The sequence below is a fragment of the Ambystoma mexicanum genome, chromosome 10 (genome assembly GCF_040938575.1).
Source record: "Ambystoma mexicanum isolate Mex_15411 chromosome 10, UKY_AmexF1_1, whole genome shotgun sequence".
In the NCBI taxonomy this organism is placed as follows: domain Eukaryota; kingdom Metazoa; phylum Chordata; class Amphibia; order Caudata; family Ambystomatidae; genus Ambystoma; species Ambystoma mexicanum.
The window spans coordinates 1,520,873,820-1,520,898,242 of record NC_090932.1 but is presented as its reverse complement, the minus strand read 5'-3'; the positions used below and the strand labels follow the sequence as shown (position 1 = coordinate 1,520,898,242).

The 24,423-nt window shown below is 44.4% G+C and overlaps 1 protein-coding gene across 2 annotated transcripts in view; it reads right to left on the bottom strand.

Annotated features, from left to right (window-relative positions):
- Positions 1-559: 559 nt before the first annotated feature.
- Positions 560-24,423, bottom strand: part of RFLNA (refilin A) — a 145,754-nt gene continuing 121,890 nt past the window's right edge. For both annotated transcript variants that reach the window (XM_069619700.1, XM_069619699.1), the window contains exons 3-4: positions 6,994-7,103; positions 560-4,755 (exon numbers count right to left, since the gene is read on the bottom strand). In XM_069619700.1, coding sequence (XP_069475801.1) covers positions 4,422-4,755; positions 6,994-7,103 — 444 coding nt within the window. In that variant the 3' untranslated portion in view covers positions 560-4,421. The remainder of the gene's footprint in view (positions 4,756-6,993; positions 7,104-24,423) is intronic.

Genomic DNA, 24,423 nt, shown 5'->3' with positions numbered 1-24,423 from the left:
CTCCCGAAATTGCCTCTACCGATAGCACAGGTGCGGACCTTGCACCACCACTTTGCAGGGAGAATGGGTGGGGTTGGTTAACTTTCACTATCGCAAGTACACCCCAGACTGCTATGGCGACTGTGGGCCAAAAATTCAGCACACCAACGGTTATGGGGCTTGGAGCCAACCCCGAACATACAAACACACTTTCAAAAATATATATATGTAGATTGCTTTGGAGATTCTCCTAAAGAGCCATTCCTTTTTTCTCTTTCAACCCCTTTGTACTGCTACCTTTTCTTTGGCTCAATTCATTCTAGTTGTCCGGACAAGTCCTTTGCAGTAGTAAAGGCATTGGATTATTACAATAGGACATCCAAAAAGTTGCAAATTCATCACACAGTTGAGGCAGTAGGCCAAACCTAAATAAGGTATGCTGCCAACACTTTGGAACAATCATGTTATGGAAAAATTAGGTTAACACACCATTAACAAAGGACCACTCAACTATAGACATATTCAGATATTTGATTTGATTTTGGTAACATTCTGGAGAAGAAAGCACACAAGTCTTCAATGTCCTTGCAATATTTTATTAAGATAGAAAAGGATTTTCATTAAATTATTAGTTGTACCAGAAGGTATTATGATGAAAGATATGTACAAAAATAAGAGCGTATCGCAAAGTCCCCGATCGCTATTTATACATTAAGACAAGTATTTCATGAGCACTTAAACAACTGAAATTAGAAAAATAAAAATATCCCACATCTGCAAGCAAGAACTACTTGCATCCTCCATCACTGACCATCCACGTCCTGTAAAACTGCTTTCATAGCACAGTTCATACCGTAGAATGCTTTACATATTGTTACATAGGCCAGAAAGGTTGTGCAACAACACATTGAGATCAACTAAGCGCATATACAGTCTTGCAACAAGGTTTCATTCTACAAAGAAACAAAGTTTAGAGTCACATTTACTTTTTAATGGCAGGGCAGTTGTAAAAATAGAAAATACTTCCCATCACCATTTTAGGGAGTTTTATATGCTTATGAACACAGAAAACATGTACATCAATTTGACATATTTCTCAATTGGTAGTCGTTACATACATGAGGGTGCTTTATCTTCAATAGACCCTACTGAGACGCAATCTCAAAGAAAATAAACAGTATACAGCCAGTTTCACACACCTTTAAGACAATTATCCCCTGTGAGGAATTGGGGATTACCCAGAAATATCTAATTTCACCTGCAAACATACGAGCATTCTGCAGCATGTGAATGTTAAGTTATACGACATCCAATGTAAAAAAAACGTGACTTTCTAAATTCAAGCTATATTTATATATCTATCGAAAATGGTTGGCAATAACATTTTTGAGTAGTGGGTGTTCGTTATGTAATTATAAAACCGTCTATAATAGATCATATGTTCTCACTCTGACATACTTATTTTTCAATATAAATTAATAACATCATTTTTTCTTGGCTGATGATCTACTCGTCTTTAGTTGCTCTCTTCCGTTGTTCTCAATATAAGCTATTTCTTTAATAATCCAATATTCGGTTATCTACTCTTGTCATTTTTAATCCATCTCCATTTGTTATTTCAACTTCTTCCTTTTCTATTCCCTTTTCTTACTTATTCCCATTCTCATTTCTTTTTTCTTTTCCCCTTTTCTGGCTAATAGTCCACCTTTTTTCTCATTTTGCTCTTATTACCCACTTTTCTTAAAACTCCCCTCAATTTGTTCCATCTCACATTTTATGATTATGTCCCACTTCTAATATATTTTTCAGGATTCCACATCTTCCTTCCAATCAGCTCTATTTCTTACACCCTGTTTACCTTTCTTATATCACCATTTCATTGTGTATGTCCCCTTTTTACTGTGCCCACCATCCCTCTTATTCTTAAATTCATTTTCTGTATTGCCCCTTGCATTCTTAACCCCCTTCCTTACCCTTCTCATTCTACCTCTTTCTTTTTGTCACACTTGTATTTTATATTCCTTCTTCATTTTGTATTCCCTCTATCTCTACTCTTCCTTTATTTTCCTTCTTGGTCCCCCTCTTCCCTCTGCATTTCCTGTTTTATTTGTATTCCATTACTTTCGTTCCACATCTCTCTCTTATAAGTTTCACTTCTCATTGCCCCCTTTCTCTCTGTGGATCGTGACTCTTGTATTCCATTTTACTTAACCCATTCGCCCATTCTGTTATTCTCTGCCCTTGTTAACTCTATGTCGTAATCTAGAGAATAGACCAATCCTATTGGTTCCTCTGTAATATTGCCTGCTAGACATGTTAACTTGCAGTTTGCTTTCATGGTTCACCCACTCCTCTTGATTACATCCCGTTCACACCTGTGGCGGAAAGATAAACGGACAGAACAGAAGACATGAGACAGAAGTTAAACAGGTGAGAACATGGCAGGGGTACCACTGGAAATCATACAGAAGGACACGCTCTATTCTGGATGGTTGCCCTACTGTGCAGAAGAAAATGATTCTAAATTTCCAACTGCACATGTTTACCAGATAACAGCAGATCCAACACCAAGCCTACATGGAATGCTGTGTCCATTCAAGAGGACCATGCGCATTGCTTCTTTCCTGCCCTTTCCCGCCGCTCTGAACAAAGATTTAAGGGTCCACTTCATAAACGATAATAGTTCATGATTCTAGGCCAACCCCAGTGTGACAATGTTCTCCCAGAACCTTACCGTGATCTGTCACAGCTTCTGGGATTTCAGGCCCAGATGACGTCTCTAGTGCTCCCCTAGTTCACTAATCAAAGACCTGGATTAGAGACTAGTCTCCACTTTGCTCATCATGAGCGGTAGGACCATTACTGTGCCGGGCCCAGGTCCAAGACACTCGTAGGAACTTCTTTGTGACTCCATAAATCCCCTCTCAGTTTATGCCAGAAATAAGCTGGAATAACTTCTCTGTGAATTGGGCCCAAATTGGCCACAATTTAAAGTATGATCTTTGAACAGAAATAATGTGGTTGCGCTTGATTTGCAGAACCATAAGCAATTCATAATATTGCAGCTTATCCCTTTTCCTGGGATCAGATACTAGAAGGTTCCTTAGGGAAAGAAGAATATGTTTGTAAATATGGTGACTGATAAATAATACCCGCCCTAAGGAAACGGAACAATTCGCAGCAACGCTGCCGACGGCACTAGGAAATGGAATGCATTGACTGAAATTGCCTTTGGACTGAGCGCTACCATGTCAGATATTGCATTATTACAATTGCTGGTTTAAACATGCTTTGTTTAAGTCCACTAGGCCAATGTGTTACACTTCTGTGCAAACCCAGGGTCACACAAAGGGAATGTTTGCAATTTTAACCTCGATTTTTGGCCATTCCAAACCATTTTGTTGATCGTTTTTGAGCTGGCAGAATTTCTCTTTTTCTAATTCCATTATTATGTATTTCATTAAGGGTGTATCTTATATTGTAATGGCTCTTTCCTTGATGACTTTAATATATTTATTTATGCAATGTTCTTTTTGTCAAAATCATCAGATAATTTATCGGGACAAACGTTTTATAGCTGGGGTTTTCACTATGATTCAATGGCATTTTACTCAAAGAACCCTTCAGCTATATTTGTGACAAAGTGAAGAATTAATGCAAAAGGACAATTCGGGAACATTAAATGCTCTTACTTCCCTTGGATTACATAACAATTTGAGGGAGCCAGGTAAGGTTTGGATTTGGGTTTAACGTTGAAGTTATTTGGGGACAAATGTGCTTGTAGTGTTCAATTAAGATATACAATCATTGATTTGCTAAATTGGCCAACATCAGCCGATCTGCTGCTAACACCAGACTCATTTCTGTTGGCACAGCGTGACTATTTCTATTTCCATGCCCTTGCCCCCATAACATCACACCGCTTCCGTGCCACTGAAGTTGCTGATACCATTTCACAGTTATTTACGGCCGTTCAGTTACCGCAATGTTATTGTCAGGAGAACACCAATAGTTTTTCCATCAGCCATGAGCAATTGTTTCAGAGGTCCACATCCGATCCTTAAGAAGTCCAAGCAACGCCGTTTGCCTGTAGACGAAGGCAGTTACTTACAGCGTCAGCATTTGGTGGTAAATGGATCCTATTAAGCCATTCCATTTTAAAGGAAAGGAAGAAACCAACCAATTGTACATCTCACTTGAAGAAACATGAGTCAAACACAAGAAGAAGTCCTACATTAGAAGGCCACTGGTAGAGAATGAGGAACGTATTACGCCGGCAGTTTACTGTGACTAGTGAAAATGTCCTAGTGCTCTGTCCTGTGTGGATCCAACTTCCTGGATGCAAGTGCTTTTTGCCAACTGGAAAGTCTCCTTGCCAGGTTTGTAAGACTCTTCAGCCCCATACCTGCAAGCCGGCTGGCCTGGTGGTCTGACGGGGTGCTCTACAGGCTCTCTGAGTATATCATACACGGACTGGCCTCCTCACACTGTTCCAGCTGGACACTGGAGGCGAACCATCGCTTCCCGCCACCGAATGTATAGCTCAGGGTCGTCCTGTAAATGTTCTTGGCATGTTTTGGAAAGATGATGGTCGTGCTCTGGAACCGCAGGGGTTTCTGTCGGGGCTCAAAGACCAGCTGAGACTTATAATTCCTCCACGTGCAGTTCGGGGTCGCGATGACCGTCTCGCTGTATGAGGTAATGGTGGGAATTGGGGCATAGAAGATGTGATCACTGTAGTGCTTCTCAGAGTCATATTTAATCTTCGAATTACATCTGAAAAAACAGGGATAAAAAAGGTAAGAAAGTTAGAGGGGTTGTTTAGCCTGGTGGTAAATGTGTTTTCTGGTACAGGTGGTCGCTATCCCACTCAGCTGGGTGTCAGAGGTAAAGTTCAAATGTTGACACTTCCATGGCCCATATCATGGAATGAATCACATCTTGCATATTATGTCATAGGTGATATTCTGATCCGGTTTAATGGTACTCATTTTACCAACCTCTGATGGATGAAAGGTAGAGTCAGCGCTCCCACTCTACCCACTGCACAATCGTACTGCTCTTTAACCAACTCGGTGCACGGAATCTTCCCATTTCCCTTTCTTTAGATCTACTGGACCTCTGACCCCCCAGGTCACCCCAGCTCCAGGGGTGGACGGGCCTCCGGGGAACTTTGGAGATTTCCCTGTGGGCCCCTGCATCACAGCCTTCTTTTGTGTGTTTACCTATTTTATTTCCGAATGTTCTTTTGGCAAATGGGGTGGGCTTGCTCAAAATGTGTATGGACATTATTTCCAGGTACACTTTTGGTTTCCAGCCCACCGCTGCCTGGAGGAGAATCCCCTGTGGGTGAATTGTAGGTTCCCCAGGAAATTATTTTACATGAAGGTCGATGATTTTCAGATGCAACACCCTAACTAATTTGGAGGGACTTAAATCCTCTTTAGGGTTCAAAAGGCAATAAAGAGCCCAGTTAGTACAATGAGCTATTTGACACTATTTCATTTTACCCATATACAGTTGTGTCTGAGCACTAGGGAGCAGTGTTCCAGATTATTACAAGTTCTGTAGAAGTCACTATGGACCTCGACCACACATGGGGCCCGATTCATGGAATATTTGCCCGGTTCAAAGTGAATTTGCGCTGCTGAAAAGTGACTTTGCGCCACCGACACAAACCCTGATTCATGGAACTGTGCAAAGTGTATTTTTGCAGTGCAAAGTCCGGGCCAAGTCATTTTGTACTGCACAAATGCGCTGACTCTGCCCAGACTCTGCACTGCAAAAATACACTTTGCACGGTTCCATGAATCAGGGTTTGTGTCGGCAGTGCAAAGGCACTTTTCAGCAGTGCAAATTCAATTTGAAGCGGGCAAATATTCTATGAATCGGGCCCACAGTGTCCAACAGAAGGGTGTGATCATGGCTCATAGTGTGCTCAACCAATCACCATCGGGGAGAGCTGCATAGGGACCACTCATTTGTAGAAGCAGTACTCAGCAAGATCAATATGATCTCTTCTAGAGGTCCCATATCATCTGGACCGGTATTAGCCTATTTGACTTAAAACGCTTGACCTAATGACCAATTTGGTAGAATTTTGCATGGGTTATTTGGCCTTCGGGGCAATTTGGTTGCATATATTGCAAAATACCAACCATGGAGAGCAGGGGTTGCAGGGGTGTCCCCCGCTTCCCATGTTTGATATTTTGCAATTTTGAGGGTACAGGGGTGTCCCCTGCTTCCTTAAAACTGGAGCCGGGGGGCCCAAAAAAACAACAACAAGAATGCGTTTAAATTGGGCCCCAAGCAAATAAATTGCAGTCAGTTTGCTGCGATAAAAAAAAATCATTCAAACATACCCAAACCATCTGGACCACCCATCGGGGACCGTGGGCTCCCCAACATTGCACATACAACTATCACCGCCTCCCCAACCCTCCCCTTCCTTTGCACAGACTTAGGGTGAAGAGCCACAATATGCCACCATTTGGAGAAGGCCAGGTGCCGTAAGAGCACTACGGTGCTGATGGATGCAGTATACATATTCGATATCATGAAAACTCACCGAATTTTGTAGGGGGGTTAATAAAATATATAGATATGGTGTGGGTGCTAGGGAATAGTTAAATAATTAAAGGGGTGGGGTTTGGGCGGGAACCCACCCCCAAAAAATAAATAATAAAAAAAGATTAGTTTTCTCGTTGAAAAATCCACTGAGAAAAACCCATTGTTGTTTCATCCCGCGATGAAATGACATGGAACCCCTAACATAGAGTAAAGGACACTTTTTCTTCAGAAATGTTCACTGCTCTATAACTTAAATTGCATTTTTATACATATGCTATTTTTAAGTCTCGTAGGTTGGAAGCGGCCAAACTGTGATCCTGAGCATTTGGTAAAAGCCAGCTGCACCCAGGAGACATGCCACATGCGCTAATGAACATGCAACAGGGAGGGGAGTCCCAAAACCCCCCTTAAAAGATGGCCATTCCTAGAATAAAGCAGGCTCACCTTATTTCCTGCACAGGTTCCGGGTTGACTTCAATGCTTTCTCCGAAGAATACGGGACACATTCTAGGTCTTGTCTCGGAGGCAGAGGAACTCAGGAGGAGGTAAGGTGTCTACACAAAAAGAAAAAGATGACAACTGGTCATGCTAGCCACAGTCTCATATCACAAGAGGCGGTCGCTTCACTTTCATTCAAACACTTGTGTATGAGCGCGATATAAATAAAATATCATATCATAATTCCACTTGCAATCGCGGCGCAGCAGAGGGAGGCCCAGTCGGCCGACGAGCACTAAGGGACCCAATCACGAATGATGTTCGATCCATTTAAGAACTGGTAGCCATTTTCAACAGAAATCACTTGCAAATGAGGCAGTAACAAAGGGCGGAGGCAGTCCCTCTGTAAGGTCCTTTTACATAAGAGCATTGTTGTTTTGAATGAGGAAACTGGGCGTCAAAGGTTAAGAATAGGAACCAGGGAACAGAACTAGAGGACATTGTGTACCATTTCAAAAGTAAGCTACCATGACGAGTAACTCAGACGTGCCCCTGGCTTACTCATGCAGGGAGCTATTCGATTCAGAAAGAAGTGAGTGCAAGTAGCTGATTTACTCCTGACTTAAGTCAGCAGTAATTCAGTCACTCATAGTACTTTGCTTGCCAATCTCATAGCCTTGTCCAGGGGTAACCTATTGCCTAGGTCTTACGGGTTGATATCATTTGCATATCCTCGGGTATCCAAATATTGAGAGGCAAAGATGACAGCATTGTGGGTGTGGGGTCACAGTGGAGGCAATTGAAGAGGCAACAATGGTCTTGATGGATCATGCATTCACCGCACAGGTAGGGTGAAAGGCATGGGTGTCAAGGATGCATTCAGGGACTGTGGAATAATCTCTGGGATGGTGGCTGTAAAGATGAAAGCATTGTGGGTGTGGGGATAACAGAGGAGGCATGGAAGAGGCAACCATGGGCTCGATGGATTGGACATTCACCGCATAGGTGGGGTGAAGGACATGGGAGCCAAGGATGCATTTAGGGACTGTGGAATAATCTCTGGGATGGTGGCTGTAAAGATGAAAGCATTGTGGGTGTGAGGTAACAGAGGAGGCGATGGAAGAGGCAACCATGGGCTCGATGGAGCAGACATTCACCGCATAGGTGGGGTGAAAGGCATGGGAGCCAAGGATGCATTCAGGGACTGTGGAATAATCTCTGGGATGGTGGCTGTAAAGATGAAAGCATTGTGGGTGTGGGGTAACAGTGGAGGCGATGGAAGAGGCAACCATGGGCTCGATGGATTGGACATTCACCGCATAGGTGGGGTGAAGGACATGGGAGCCAAGGATGCATTTAGGGACTGTGGAATAATCTCTGGGATGGTAGCTGTAAAGATGAAAGCATTGTGGGTGTGAGGTAACAGAGGAGGCGATGGAAGAGGCAACCATGGGCTCGATGGAGCAGACATTCACCGCATAGGTGGGGTGAAAGGCATGGGAGCCAAGGATGCATTCAGGGACTGTGGAATAATCTCTGGGATGGTGGCTGTAAAGATGAAAGCATTGTGGGTGTGGGGTAACAGTGGAGGCGATGGAAGAGGCAACCATGGGCTCGATGGATCGGGCATTCACCGCATAGTTGGGGTGAAGGGCATGGGAGCCAAGGATGCATTCAGGGACTGTGGAATAATCTCTGGGATGGTGGCTGTAAAGATGAAAGCATTGTGGGTGTGGGGTAACAGAGGAGGCGATGGAAGAGGCAACCATGGGCTCGATGGATCGGGCATTCACCGCATAGTTGGGGTGAAGGGCATGGGAGCCAAGGATGCATTCAGGGACTGTGGAATAATCTCTCGGATGGTGGCTGTAAACATGAAAGCATTGTGGGTGTGGGGATAACAGAGGAGGCGATGGAAGAGGCAACCATGGGCTCGATGGATTGGACATTCACCGCATAGTTTGGGTGAAGGGCATGGGAGCCAAGGATGCATTCAGGGACTGTGGAATAACCTCTTTGATGGTGGCTGTAAAGATGAAAGCATTGTGGGTGTGGGGTAACAGTGGAGGCGATGGAAGAGGCAACCATGGACTCGATGGATCGGGCATTCACCGCATAGTTGGGGTGAAGGGCATGGGAGCCAAGGATGCATTCAGGGACTGTGGAATAACCTCTTTGATGGTGGCTAGCATACTGAACACGGCGGCTGCCAGTGGCCCATTATTTTCCACAGATTTGACCAGGCTCCTGCCTGTGCAGGAAATCCCTGGAAATGAACCAACACTGTCAGCATTGAATGGTGCGATCCCGGGCAGCATGTTGAATCCATTCAGGAACGCCAATGTGGGGTTCCTGGGCAAAGTTTACAAGCGGGCGGGGTCTAAAAAGGTTTATGTGTGGCTAAGAAATCAGAGAATGTATGCGGTTATTGTTCACATCCACACTAATCCGAATGAGCCTGTTACACGTAAGTGTAAAATAAAATGTTCGAGTCTTAATTGCTCTGTTGGGTTCTATGTGATTTGATCGTGGAGAATTGGTTGAATGCAAAACCATTGAATTTCGTTTTTCTTTGAATCCATTTGCCCATCAATATATGCGGAGGGATATAGTCCCTCCTTACATCTTAATTATTACTCTTACCCACCCCCCACATATAGTTTTGGCCAAAATTGGTCAACAAAATGTGATGGTTTTGCATTCAACTAATTCTCCTGCGATAGAATCTTCCCGTCCCGCTCTTATTTATTTATCGGGCATTGGTAAAGCGCTTATACAGCAAGAATTGTGTTATAAAGCACCCAGAAGGCAAAAGGGAAGGGAACAAGGGAAACAATACAAAACAATGCAATAGAAAATCACAATGAAAAAAAATGACAACAGTGGTCCTACTAGGCCTTGTGACATTCGGAGCGTGCACGTGCAGGTAGAGGGGTGGACAGGGCTAAGTGTTGGAAAGTCCCACAGAGCTGGAAGGGCCAGACAGCCTGTTGCAAGAGTCACCTGCCAATACAATAAGTGCAGACCTGAGAAACACCGCAGGTCAGTGTGGGTCCGAAGGCAAGTGCACGGGAGGGCGGATGCTGTAGGCGATTGGACAGAAGGCCAGGACCCAGTAGGACTTTTAAGGGCCCAGGCCGCCAATCTCACTGACTGTGAGAAACACCGCAGGTCAGTGTGGGTCTGAATGGCAAGTGCACGGGAGGGCGGATGCTGTAGGCGATTGGACAGAAGGCCAGGACCCAGTAGGACTTTTAAGGGCCCAGGCCGTCAATCTCAGCGACTGTGGGGTTAGCAGGAGTGAAAGAGGGAAGGGGGCATAAGTGATGAGATGTGCTAGTGAACCCTAATCCACGAAGGCTGACTGAATGCACGCATTCAGATGCCTTTTTACACCAGGTTTTTCCACAAATAAGGGGGTGTTTCAATGCGCATCTTGAATACACAAGCGAGAATTGCATTAAATGTGTGGAACGTGATCGATCACATTCTCATCCGACTGAACCTTACAAGTGCAGAGGGAGGTGCAACTCATGCTTTTTGTATAAAGAGTGACAGCAGTGGTTTTAATCACTGCTGTCAAAGTTTCACTCAGCAACCTTGAGAGCGCAGGCAGCCAGGCATATAGAAGTGTCGCCAGCGTCCTGCCGACAGTAATGCATGCAAAGAGGCTGGACAGCGCATCTTTGGCACTGCTGTCCAGCCCCACTGGGATGCATAGGTCACCTTTCAGAATAAGGTCACCCGTGCAATTCTCAAGCTATCAGGCGCAAATAGAAGGGGCCCATCCTCTGATCGTTCTTCATTTGCATCTGTTTCTGAGATCTGTCCCAGAATCTCCCATCTGAGAATACTCATTATCCGAAACCCTCAGATCTCCAGTCCTCAAGCCATTGTGATTTCTGGCAGAACTGCACATAAACTTGTACCATATTTACACAAACTCAGATCAATTGCTCCTTCTATTCTTATGTTGCATCGCACTCTGAGTATATACTAAATATATACAAACAAAAGAAGTAGTAAATTGCATCTTTCATGCCTATGCAGCATCGCAGGGAGAGTATGGTGCAGCTAAAAAGCACAGACACTCACTGGCCCTTTCTGACTGTCGACCTGCACTTATACCATCAATGAACAACTGGACCTAATCAGATTCTTGTGATGTGGCAGCAATGCTATGATGTGCAGGATTGCTATGCTATGCTCGGATACGCAGGATTGCTATGCTATGATGTTCAGGATTGCTCTGCTATGCTATGATGTGCAGGATTGCTATGCTATGCTCGGATATGCAGGATTGCTATGCTATGATGTTCAGGATTGCTCTGCTATGCTATGATGTGCAGGATTGCTATGCTATGCTCGGATATGCAGGATTGCTATGCTATGATGTTCAGGATTGCTCTGCTATGCTATGATGTGCAGGATTGCTATGCTATGCTCGGATATGCAGGATTGCTATGCTATGTCAGGCAATTCTATTAGGTTCTCCCATACAGTTAGGCCTCAGACCCTCCATGTCGCCTCCCTGGGGCTGCTCTACACGACACCCCGGACAGGTCCAAACCCCTTGTATGGCAGTGGACACGCCAGACCTTCCCTTCCGCATATTCTCTATAGGTTTAACATTAGCCCCATGTATGGGAGATATCAGAAGGGGTTTCTGCGAATGCCGCTTATTCATAATACAACATGATGTCCCCACAGGACTGTGTCACAAGAAAGATGTCGACAGTTCTTGCCAATTGTCTGTAATGTCATGTCAAGTAACACCCCCATTGTGAAAGTACAGAAACATTAATGTTGGTCTATGATATACTATATAAATCGGAACTCGAGGGTGGGGGCGCTAGGGAGAGCTCCTTGTGCCAACTGCCCGAACACTTGCCTGCTGCATGCTGCTTTCCCTGCTGATAAATCTGTTGATAACTCTGTATGCTGTGTATTTGCGATATAAATACATGAAGCGTGATTTACCACCCGGCTGCCAGATCTCCTCATATGCTGCAAACTGAGTTTGCCCGAGGGGGCCTGATCTTGGCCACCACACTTGGCAGACCCCCCAATGAAGAAGTTAGAAGAAATACTGTGATACAATCTTTCCAAAGGTGCCTGTGATTACAATCAAATGCTTTTATTTCTACATCACCATAAAAAGTGGGTGCAAAACAAGAGTCGCAATAAATACATAAGTGCCTAAATGCATGGTAAATGCTAAACACACTGTGATAATGTTGTCCTGTGAGAATTTGAAAGGTAAACATATGTCTTCTGCATTCCGACTCAGGGGCCAATCAGACGTTGTTGCAAAATAAGAAAAGTGTTCTGGAGAACACCACTTTTCTAATTTGCACATTATTCTGTTGAATTGCAGGGTCAGAAGACGGCACCAATTTTATGAAGGAGGTGGCACCCTTGATTTACTGTACAGCAACGGCCCTTATCACCAGAGTATTTGTAGCCTGTAATAAACAAGGGTATTCTTCTTAGCCAACGTCACATTTACTCCTGTTTCTGTATCGTAATAAATACCATCCTTTTGTGCAAGCCGAGCACTTTCTCCCTTTATTTCTTCATCAACCTGCAGCCTTCTTTGCAACTCTCAGGAATATGTCTCAGCCTATCCCAGCAGCCTATGGTCCGCTGTTACTCAGCCTTCTGAGCCCTGACGCCCCAATCACCTGTCCTCGGGGCCCAATTAATAGGTCAGTGTAACATTCTAAAAATGCTATACTGTGGAGGAACAACACTTTTTGTAAAAGCATCATATTCAGTGGAAGAAAGAATATGGCTTACTGACATTAAAGCACCCACTCTTGCATGCCTCTGTTTTATCGCCTAACCACAGTCCATGTGACCATCAAGAATGCAGGCCAGACAATGAGAGCTCAATTCTGACTTGCGTGCAAAAACAGGAAAGTGTAGTTCCATGGAGGAGCAACACTTTTCTTAAGAGCACCATATTCGGTTATACTAAAAATGTGGTAGCTGGGCAGCAACGCCTCTGCTTTTGCATGTGCCTGATTTACACCCAGACCTAAGCCTTCATTACCATCATTAATTCAGGGCAGACACCGGAGACCATGTTCCTTTTCAGAACCCTCCTTCTGCATGTTAAAAAAAGGAATTGAAATGGGGGACCACGACATCTACGGCCGATATCTCAACACTACTACCTTTGCCCTGGTCTTTTGGTAACAAATGTACAACATCCCCCACCACCGAGTCCACCAACCCCGGAATCGTGGTGGAAGAATGTGTGCGGAACAGGGCGGATTCCCACACGACTTCTTATTGCAGTTCCGAATCAGGCCCTCTGTAGTTCAGACTCATAGCAGGCGCCAGCTGAGTGCTCTTACAGAAAGTCCTGTACACAGCGGCCAGTACATTGACGTTTAGACGGGAAAGGAGCAGAGGACCTCGCGCCAGTGCACTTTACAGCAAGACATCCAATAGCCGAGGTTTCTGCAAATGGAATCAGTTGCAACACTCGTCCATCCTTGAATTCACAGCAGACATCTACCTTGAATACAGCGCTACTGAAACAGTATTCTTCTTTCAACAAAGTGCTTGCTGCCACTCCTAGGAGATGCATACCTGGCAGTGGGTGCTGTACTGCAAACGCACATGAAACAATACTCGACACGCATTGGCAAACCCAACAGTTTTGGCTTTTCTGTGGCCATGGGCTAGGTAGGCACGCCATAATGGTACTACATGTGGTGAGATGGCAACAGCTGCTAAATGGTGTCATTTCCTGGGCATATCATGGTAGTGCCTGGAAAATGCCTATATAAAAGGCCAAACTGTTGGCTTTGCCAGTGCTTGTTTAATTGGGCATTCAATGCAAGGAAAAAATGCAAGGACACATATGTTTCTTATAAATCAAGTGACTGAAATCACACTTTGTTAAGACATTTTGATTTCACTATAAACTGGATTACATCTGGAATTAAGTCATTACCCAGACTGCTTGGAAATAACATTGGAATCCCTTTAAAACCAAAGAGCTAGCACAAAGAAATCACTGGGTGGGAAGTATGTTTATGCAGGAAAAGGCTGCTGGTATTAGGGGGTAATGGCTATATAGAGTAACATAGCCTTGGGTGGTTAATGGGTAGGAAATATACAAACACCAACATATTGTTTACCTCCTCACACCCCATCTCCGGCCCATCTTCACTTCCCATGACAATAGTTTTGGTTCATAGGTAGCGCTTACAGCACCACCTAAAAGCCAAGACCTAAAAGGGATTCTGAGTCAAACACACTTTCTTTAGAGCAGGAGTCTGAAACCTTTGGCTCTCCAGATGTTTTGTACCACAAATCCCATGATCTTTAGCCAGTTTAGCCAATGGTCAGCATTCTTGTGAGTTGTAGTTCAAAACATAAGGAGAGCCATAGATTGGAGACCCCCTATCTTGGGGTGACTTACAACTTCATTTTTGTTGGGAAACCTATTTTCCAATCTTGTAATTTCATTAACCAAACAAACACATTAATTAATGATCTTCAATTTAATGAATTGGGCTAAAGCACCTGATACCAATGATATTTCAAAGGAAGGTGCACGACTGTAAAAGTGGTGTCCTGGTGACATGGAGTGATTTTGTCAGTGCTCTTTCCCCTTGTGTGCACTTTCATTGCTACATGCACTGTTTTGATCGGATTGTGTGGAGGGATAATGTCAGTCACAAAATATGTATGAGTCGTGTACATTTTTAAAAGGATTGTATAATAATAGGTTATAATAGTGAGCAATTGTCACAAACTAAAAATATTGAACAAAAATAAACCTGAAAATTAATGTAGAAGAATTCATGTTTTAATTGATGATACTGTTTGCAATTAATGTAAAGTTATCAGGCCAACACATGTTTCTCTCCACATGGGAGCTTGTTCAGGGCCTTAAATCAGTATTCCAAGACAACCATGATCAATAAGAAAACAATGTGGAACAGAGTTCATATTTTGGAAAAATGTATTTTATTGTTTAAAGCGCCGTCATAGCTCGAAAGCAGCAGCGCGCTGTACAGGGCCCATGTTAAGTAAATACAGAAAGCACATGTGGTATATGAATATATTATAGGCCGGCGGTCACCGCCCTATAGTTAAGGTGAGTCAGAGTTACATAGGAAATCGAAACAATGAATCGCTAATAACGTTTGACTCGTGTGACGATTTGGCTGATGTTTTGCAGACAATTTTGTCACCCCCCCACCCACCTCAATAGGCCTTTTGGCCTAGTCCCCACTCATTTTCCGATAGACAAAAATAGGTAAATTGTTGGTCAACCACACAGCCAAAACTGCTGGACCAGGTTTGAGATGACCTGGGCATGAAGCATTGACACGCAATCCTTTTGTGGTTTGGGGCTATTCTGTCCAGTACTTTTTCAATTATTTGACAGAGAAGGGGGTGCTTATATCTGCGCGGGTACACTGAATATCCAGGTGTTTAGGGTGTTTATAAATGAAAAAGCCGCCATCTGGATAAACAGGGTCAAACATTTTTCACATACCTTGGGTATAACTTGGGGTATAACCACAGCTACCTGATATTTCAACTGAAACTGCGTCACAGACACAACAAAGGTTGTGGGAGGAATGGGGAGGGCAGGGCAGCTGAGGAGGCCATCAAGGGAGTGGGGGAGGGCAGTGTCACATGAGGGGGCACTTGGCAATAGTCTGGGAGGGCAGGGAATTATTTGTTTCGGCAGTTTTTTCCAATAACCACAGGTATAACCTGAGGTACAGTCTGGGGTATACCTGTGGCTATCAGAAAAAAGTTATGTAAATAAAAAAGAAATGAGTCATTGGGACATATACAGTGAGGTTGGGGTGAAAAATCACTGGCCATGGCCAAAGGTAGTGAGCTAAAATATGGTTGTAGACCCTCCTGAGTGGAAGGAATTCCACAGAACAGGGTATTTGACCCCCATGTTCGTTCTCAGTAGAGGGGCTCCCACACTCCTTTGTAACCTTCTATAATACTATGTCTTACTCTCGCAACATGAATGCCTGTAACCAGCGCCTTGATGCCTTTGGGTTTAGCGAGCTATACAAATTAGATAAATAAATAAACATACACAGTTTAGAATGCGCATGGATCCAAATGTAATACAAATAATATTTATTTTGTATGTAGTGTAGCATGGGCTGAATTGTCCCTTAGCTTGCTCATTGGTCCATCACTTATGTCCCATGATGGTCTCCTAACTCTAAAGTAAAATGAATGGTAAGGTTTACTGCAATAGACCTTTTTAGTCTTAAAGCTATTCGAATATGCTAAACATCATAGTTTTCACAAATACAAACTGCATGGTAAAATGTATGATTTCATAAACCAACCTGGCCTTTTTAGCTCTTATTTGTGTGCCCCCAGTTCAATTTGTGTCCCAAGGTGAGCTACAGGATTTGAAATTGCCAGGAGCTGGGCGCTTTTTAGCTCCTGCTTATAGCCTAGAGATGCCTGGTTAGCTTGACATCAGCAGCTGGCAGAAGCTATTCTTGACTACCCCCCTGAACGGGTACCATATGAACATACCAATGCGACGATAAAGCTAAGTGCTTGGTAATGCATTTAAGGTTGTATTTGGGCATATCTAGAATGCAGGTTATGTTTATTGAATTTATATAGCACTTTAAGCCAAAGTGCTTTACAATATAACAACAGGTACAAAAGTGAGAGAAGCCTATATACAAGCATGAACAGGTCATTAGAGCAATAAGTAGGACTATTTACAAGGGTGGGTGGTGATAGGGTAGAGGAGGGGGTAGGAGAAGGGAGTAATGGTGTAGGATTTGAGGTGGGGGGATGGAGGGGGTGGGTAAGGGGAAGCATATATACAAGCATGAACAGGTCATTAGAACAATAAGTAGAACTATTTACAAGGGGGTTAAACCATAATGGGAAATATGTAATGGACAGACGGTTATAAACCTGCCTCTCTTGGTATACTTGCAATTTGATATGTGCTACCTCCTGCTTACTGGGCAATGCCAGATACCCAGAAGCTGATTTTAGCTGCTGCTCAATAAGTCCTTATTATAACCTGTGAGCCGCCCAATATTTATTTTCAAGGCACCTTTGCACCAGAATATACCCAGTGCATAGTCACTGCTTAAAAACAGAAAATAATGTCTTCACTTTCTATGCAAAGCTATGGGAAATGATGTCCAATAAAATGCATGCCCCCCTCATATACCATCCCTCTCACACATCGTTGGCTGATCAATCACCTAGACTTAAACAGCTTACCGACACTCTAGCAAGTTGCTTTCTTTCAAATCCCTACTTCTGATAGAGCTATTGAAAAGGATCTTACAGTGCAGGCATTCTGAATTAAAGATGCACTCCTTTAAATAGTTGCTTTAAAGATTCAGTGTATTAAATAGATGCTTTCCTCTGAATAATAATTTCACTTCCCAAGGTGTGTGGTGCTCATTTATCGACCTCGGAAGAATGAAAGGCTGAGTTTGGCCCCGCCGGGATTCGAACCTGCATTAGCAGGCTCTGCACGGATGTCAAAGCCAGCGCTCTACTCGCTGTGCCACTTGAACTCCTTATGACAGTAGCAGGGATGAGCATCTTATGGTGTAGGCACTCTGAATTAAATATGCCCTCCTTTAAATATGTGAGCACAGAAGTAAGGACCCCGTTCATGGATGTTTCTGTGTGACACCTTTGCTTGTCTCCTTCCTTTTTCCCACCACTGGCCCCTTTACTACCAATCACTGTCGTTACCTCTCCCCATAAATCTCAAGCAAGCTTCCCCCTTCCCATTCAGATATCAAAGCAAACCTCTGCAGAGCCCCTTGAAAGCAAATGCAAGCCTGAAGAAAGGGGTCATGCCATTCACACCTCCCAGAAAAGGGACGACACGCAATAAAGGACACAGGTGGCAGATTGATGGAGGGTAAGATGCAGGTGAGTAGTGGCTTAACTTTAGAAACGGTGGAGAGGTGGCCTAACTGAAGATGAAAAGCGAGCCAGGTCACAGGGCAAAGGGTGAGGACAGAAAGAAGGCAAGATAGGGAAGGAGAGTGGGATAAGGAGTGAGGAAGAGCGGGAGAGATTAGAGCTAGAGTGAGAACAGGGAGAGAACAGGGAGAGGAGCTGGAATAAGTGAAAGAACTAAAAAAAGAAGCAGAGACTGCTACACTAACTTTCATATACTTCGCACATTAGTTTTAAACAAGAGAAATTTGAACACTTTAGAACAAAGGTACACTTGGATAAGTAACCTGGGTTACTACATCACCAAATTGTGATTAGTTTGGCTAGTGGTCAGGTAGTGTTCTAAAATATACAGTTCACACAGCCGAAGGCTCATGGCCACTGCCCTTGGCTCGCAGCCATGACCAGTGGCGCGAAGAAAAAAGGATGGTGTAAACAAAAGGTCTAGTAGTTTTCTAAAATATACAGTTATCACGGACGAGGTCTGTTCCCATGGGCCATAGGCCATTGCTAGTTGTCTGGTAGTTAGTGTTCTAAAATATACAGTGCAAACAGCTAAAGGCCGTGGCCACTGGCCATGACGGAAGGCCATGGATAGTGGTCTTGTAGTGTACTAAAATATATAGTGGTCATGGCCGAAGGCCATGGCCATTGGCGCAGAAATAAACTATGGTATAACAAACCCTTTAAAATTCAGAGAAAAAACGTTGGGTGCAGGGACATTAAGGTGAGAACTTAATGCAACAAAACCCCTGAAATTCAGCTAAAGCCACCTTAACTCCGCGCCTCCTGTTGTGCAGCCCATGACCACAACGATGACATCACAGATGACATCACTGGTGACATCACTAACAACATCATCTATGACACACACAAGAGTCAATGTATGAAGAAATTGGCTACTATTTAAAGATTACTTTTACTTTGCACACTATGGGCCTCATTCCGAGATTGGAGGTAGTCATGGCGCTATTTGCGCCATGACTGCCTCCAATAACGGATCCGGCACTGGTATGTTTCAATGGGGTCTTAACGGTGGAGTCCGACCTTTGCGGAACCGGTAAGTCCCCATTGAAAAAGCCATTCCCCAATCCCATTTGAGCCCCCATAGGGCTCAATGGGAATGGGGAAGGTGCTAATAACGGTACCGTTATTATCTCTGAAGTCCCTTAGCGGGTCCCGTCCATAACGCCTGGTCAGACCAGGCGTTAAAGGAGGGACCCGCTAAGGGACCTCGTAGTAGGGCGGTAAGGGATTAGCGGCACCGGTCTCCTTACCGGTGCCGGTATCCCTTAACGCCCTACTCGGAATGAGGCCCTATGTGTTTTATTTCAATTTTAACATGTTAATCACTTACAAAATACAAAGAAAGAAATATACATCTATGTACATTTTTTGAGCAAATGTTCAATTTTAAAACGTCATTTATTTTCTATACATATATATATTTAAAGTAATAATCACTTTTTTTCAGTACCCATGTATGGAAATCTTGAAATATATCATAATACATAGTTTCCCCTTGTTTTAAAGCACTTCTCATGTCAGTTTGAAAATGATACGTGCAGACATGTTCCTTCCAATAAGACAATTGCATATTAACATATGTTTATTTTAAAATGTAGTACATAATTAGGGTTCAGCATGTGTCTCTTTCTATTTATTTTGTAACTGTATATACATATTATATTATAGTGAACATGTCTTACAAATATTTGGTACAAACGGGAACATTGTAAGCAGTGCACTTTTCTTTCTTTATTAAAAGAAAGTAAACATATTTGTGAAATATGACTTAGTTATAATTCAGATATCATCTTTTAAGGATAGCTCCACAGGTAGTGATATGACGCATGTGTGGCTGTTAACTGTTTTAAACAATGTACTCATTATTATAAACTATTCTAAAATGCAAACATCACATATGTAGAAACAAAAGAGTGGTGAAAATATGTGCAAATACCTAGAGTGATCTTATGTCTGATGCCATTAGTTAAATAACCATTGATGTCATATATGATGTCATTAGCGATGTCACCAGTGATGTCATCTGTGATGCCATCATTGTGGTCATAGGCTGTGCAACAGGAGGCGCGAAGTTAAGGTGACTTTAGATGAATTTCAGGGGTTTCGTTCCGTTAAGTTCTCACCTTAACGTTCTTTCAATTAAAGTTTTTTGCCTGAATTTCTATGGTTTTGTTACAATGTATTACTCACCTTAACGTTCCTGCTACTAAAATGTGTTCCCTGAATATATATATGCAATATATATCTTTCAGTATTGTCTAAGGCAATAATAAAATAAAAAATAAAATGGAAACACATAGAATTAAATGTAGTAAAGCATCATGGGAATTTGATTAATCTCTGCTTTGGTTAATAATATATACGTTATGTGTTATCCCTATTTCCCGCACGTTGCATAGCAGTCTTTCCATTCAGCCATCCACTTTGTTCACACAGCATATATGCTCAATAAATGATTAAAGAGCTCAGCATATAGAATTGTTAGATTCTGACATTAGGTGAAGCGGGACCTATTTAGAATAATTAAATCAAACAACAGGGAGACGCACAGGTGTATTATGGATGTGCATTAGTTTGAAATGCAAAGATGAAAGGAAATGCATGGTGGGTCGCCATTCATAGAGTCCTGCACAAGCAATCAACATTGCTATGCATATCTTTCAAGGAGCCACACGCACATGTTTGCTTCAATAGTTCAGAGCAGATGCTCAGAATAAAGTCATAATGTAAGGGTGTTTAATTTTAAGCAGAGCATTCCCTGCCAAAGAAAGATCACAGTCAATGGAGCAGATGCACAAACAAGTTGTGCCCACTTCTGTGTGCCCTGTATCCTAGTGTCATTTCACCCCTGAGCTTTTGGACAAAGCACTGACTTTCACCAAGAAGCTCCTTGAAGACCTGCCTCCTTGTGCTTTCAATCGTATAGTCCAAACGCGAGTTTGGTTTGCCTTGGCGTGACCAATTAGGAGGCTGCAGTTCCCTATACTTGTGACAAAAATTACTACTACTTGTGCATTAATAAAAAGCATGCGTGGGTGAGACGGTAAGGTCAAATGCAGAACCTCTCAAACATTTGCAACAATTGTGGTTTGCAAGTATTAGTAAATATTTGACCAGTCATACCAAACAAGGCATCATTAGAGGCAGTGTGCAAAATTTAAAAGTTTGCCTTACTAGCCAGGATAGTAGGGCACTTGTCACCAATTCTGGGCAATGCTGCAGGGCCGCCCAAAGCGAGGCAGGGTAACTGCTGTTACCATCAGCAGGCCTGGAGAGGGACAGCCCAACCTCCCCCTCTTTTCCGCTCATCTCCTTCCCCCAAGCCGGAGAGACACGCAGTCTGTGCAAGACAATTCTGAGGAAGGGTGAGGTGTGAGCAATCACCTCACCCTTCCTTCATGCAGCAAGGTGCTAAGCACCTAAGGAAACCAACAGGCAGGCAGGGATCAGGTTCAAAGACCTGCCCCCCCAGGGGGCCAGATAGTCAGCTATCCGGCTGGGGGCTGGAACATAACAGCCCCCACTACTATACATATCAAAGACCCAGGGCTTCCCTAGGTCTTATAAATACAGAGCGGCATGCTCTGAGAAAACACAAACAGTTTGTGGACCCTGAACGGGGACCCAAACACACAGGAGGTGCACTGTTTACTCAGTGCCTTCCAAACCTTTGCTTCTTTAGCAAACTCTGAAGTTCGCTGCATTTGCAGCGTCTTTGTTTCCCCTGTTGAACATTGTACTGTTCACAAACCTTTTTACACGGCCGGGAGGCGAGCGGCGAACACGAAACAGACAAGGAAGCAGGATCCCAGACCAGCGCGAACGAAGGAAGACCCTGGCGTAGGCGGTGTCTTCAGGAAAACTGGCAATTGCAAGGTAAGCCGCCACGCCTGGGCTCCAAACACGTAATTGAAACACTGTTTTCTAATCACGGGTAAACAAAAGTAAATATCCGCAGGCAGCCGCTCCCCCAGCGGACTCGGAACGCATCGCAATTTTGAAACACAGAGGCCGTGGGGAAACCCCGTTCTGGGAAACATTATTCTTAATGCACAACGATCTTTGTAAACTGGGGCATTTTTAAGGCCCAGGCCAACAACAGGCACATGCAATTTAGTTACAGTTAACAAAGGCATAACGTATTACGTAGAAATCGAACCGGGCACAAGAAATAATTCTTCTCCCACTGCATGGCAGTTTATCTGAACTAAATCAAAATAATTTGGGGACAACAGTAGACAGTTACCCAGCATGAGAAACAGCATTTCTAAACCCACAAATAATATAACTAATACTATAAAGATACATGATAGCCGGTGCAGTTGCGCAGCGAGCAGAGATCTCATTTTGACATCTGTGCAGAGACTGCTGACACGGTTTCAAAATCCCACAGGGCCAAACACAGCCTTTTCAAAAATGTCTCTCTTTTAATCAAAACAGGCTGAAAGGAAACATGGGTCCCAAACGGAAATCACGGGAACCCACCACACCAGCACAGAAACCCAAATCACCCCACCTTCTGGCAGCCATCGAGGCAGCAGAACACTACGGTTGGGCGTGGGTCAGGGAGAATATGTACGGCCTACCAAAGGAAGAGACAACCATGCTGATTCAAGATGACGTCACAACACCATCAAAGAGACAGAAGGTGACAGATGGTCCTAGAAAAGGTAACACAAAACTGGCGAAATTGTGCGAGAACATGTCAGAAATGCAACAATTATTGCGGGAAATGAGGGGGAATCAATTACCCCAAACAGGGGAACGTGGGCCCACAAACCACAACATTCCCCTAGAACCTACCATATTGGTGACCCGCCCGCACCAGCAGCAATCCAAACAACAACAGTCCCAGCCATACCACTGCCACAAGTGCCAGCAACGCCAACAGCTGCCAGCACAGTTGCACCAACTGCAGCATGGCAGACACAACAGGTGCTTTAAAATCATGGGCAACCCCCAGTACAGAACCACTGGGACAGACAGGGCAAAGCAACAGTGTGATGCCGGAAATGCATCTGAGGGACAGGGCCTCTGAATCCTTGTCCTTTCTCTGTTTTTACCGTGTGTTCTGTCATGTTTTCTGCCCAGGAGTCCATGAGGGACTCCTGGCAGTGCAGCTCTCTTTTGGTTTGGTGAACAGACCCATGGGATACCCTTATGGCACCCATGGGTAGGGGTACAACCCTGTGCCCCTAGTGTATGTTTTTGGGCACCTGTGGGTGGCCCACAGAGCAGGGTATGGGCTGGTGGCAGCTCCATGCTGAATTTGACAGGTGCTCTGGGTGTCCTCCATTTTGGGATACCCAGGCCCTGCCATTAGAATCAGTTGATTCCTGATAGGAAACAAGATGGCCCCTGTGGCCTCTTGCTTTCTATTGCCTGTTATCTTGTTTTTCCCAAAGTCCTGGGAAGCCCTGACTCTGTCCCTTCCCCCTGACTGGCTGTTGGGTGGAAGTTCCATATATGGTGTTGTTGTGAAGGCCCAGCTAGACTGACTGGAGCCTTCCCAGTGACTGTATGTTATGGGTACCTCCTGTGGGTGGGACCTGGGTGAATGGAGTGTGTGACCAATATACACTCCTTGTTGTGGTTGTCTGGTTTCTGGCATGAGAGACAAAGACTGAGACAGCCCTGCCCGAAACTGGCCTGAATGCAGTGTGTAGTGTTGAATGGCTGGGTACTTGTCCCAATCCACATTCCTTGTTGTGAGTGTCTGAAAGGGAGGAGTGTGGCCTGAATGCACTGTGTGCCTGATTGGCTGACTGACTGCATGAATGCCCTTCTGTGTGATTGGCTGCTGTGTGTGTGCCAGCAGTGTGGATGAGAGACAGAATAGTATATCTGGGGACCTCTCACCACTGGAAATTGTTCAGAAGCATTCAGAAGCTGAGTCTCCACTCAAGAGTAACTGGATTTGCTGATCCTCGACGTCCAGCTGGAAGAAGAAGACTTGCTGTGGCATTTGCTTCGACGGAACTGAAGGTTGTCGAAATCGTCGAGGACTGACCCGAGAGAGGACCTGGTAGGCGCCCTCTTCCCGTGCTCCGAGGGACCATCGAGCACCGCTGAATCTTCGCCGAAGCGCCCTGGAAGTCAGACCCTCGAAAGGCTGCCGACCCGAGACGGGACCGCCGAGGAGATCGAAGTGAAGCACCCGGACCTCGACGCTGTCGAAGTCCATTGCCGTCGACCAGGGTTCGCAGGTCTGTGTAACCGCTGGAGGCCCGTCGAAGTTGTGTTGCCCAGCCGTGGGAACCACTTGACGCCGTGCCGCCGACGACCGGAGCCGTCCGCTCCTTGCCTAAGAACATTTGAATCGAAGGACTCCCTCGACCGCATCGTCGACCGCTTATCCTGCCGGAGAAAGTCGAGGACGACCAACGCGCCGAGGAGAGATCCGCCGGTGGGTTTCCCGCCACCTCACGATCCCAAAGACTCGAGCGA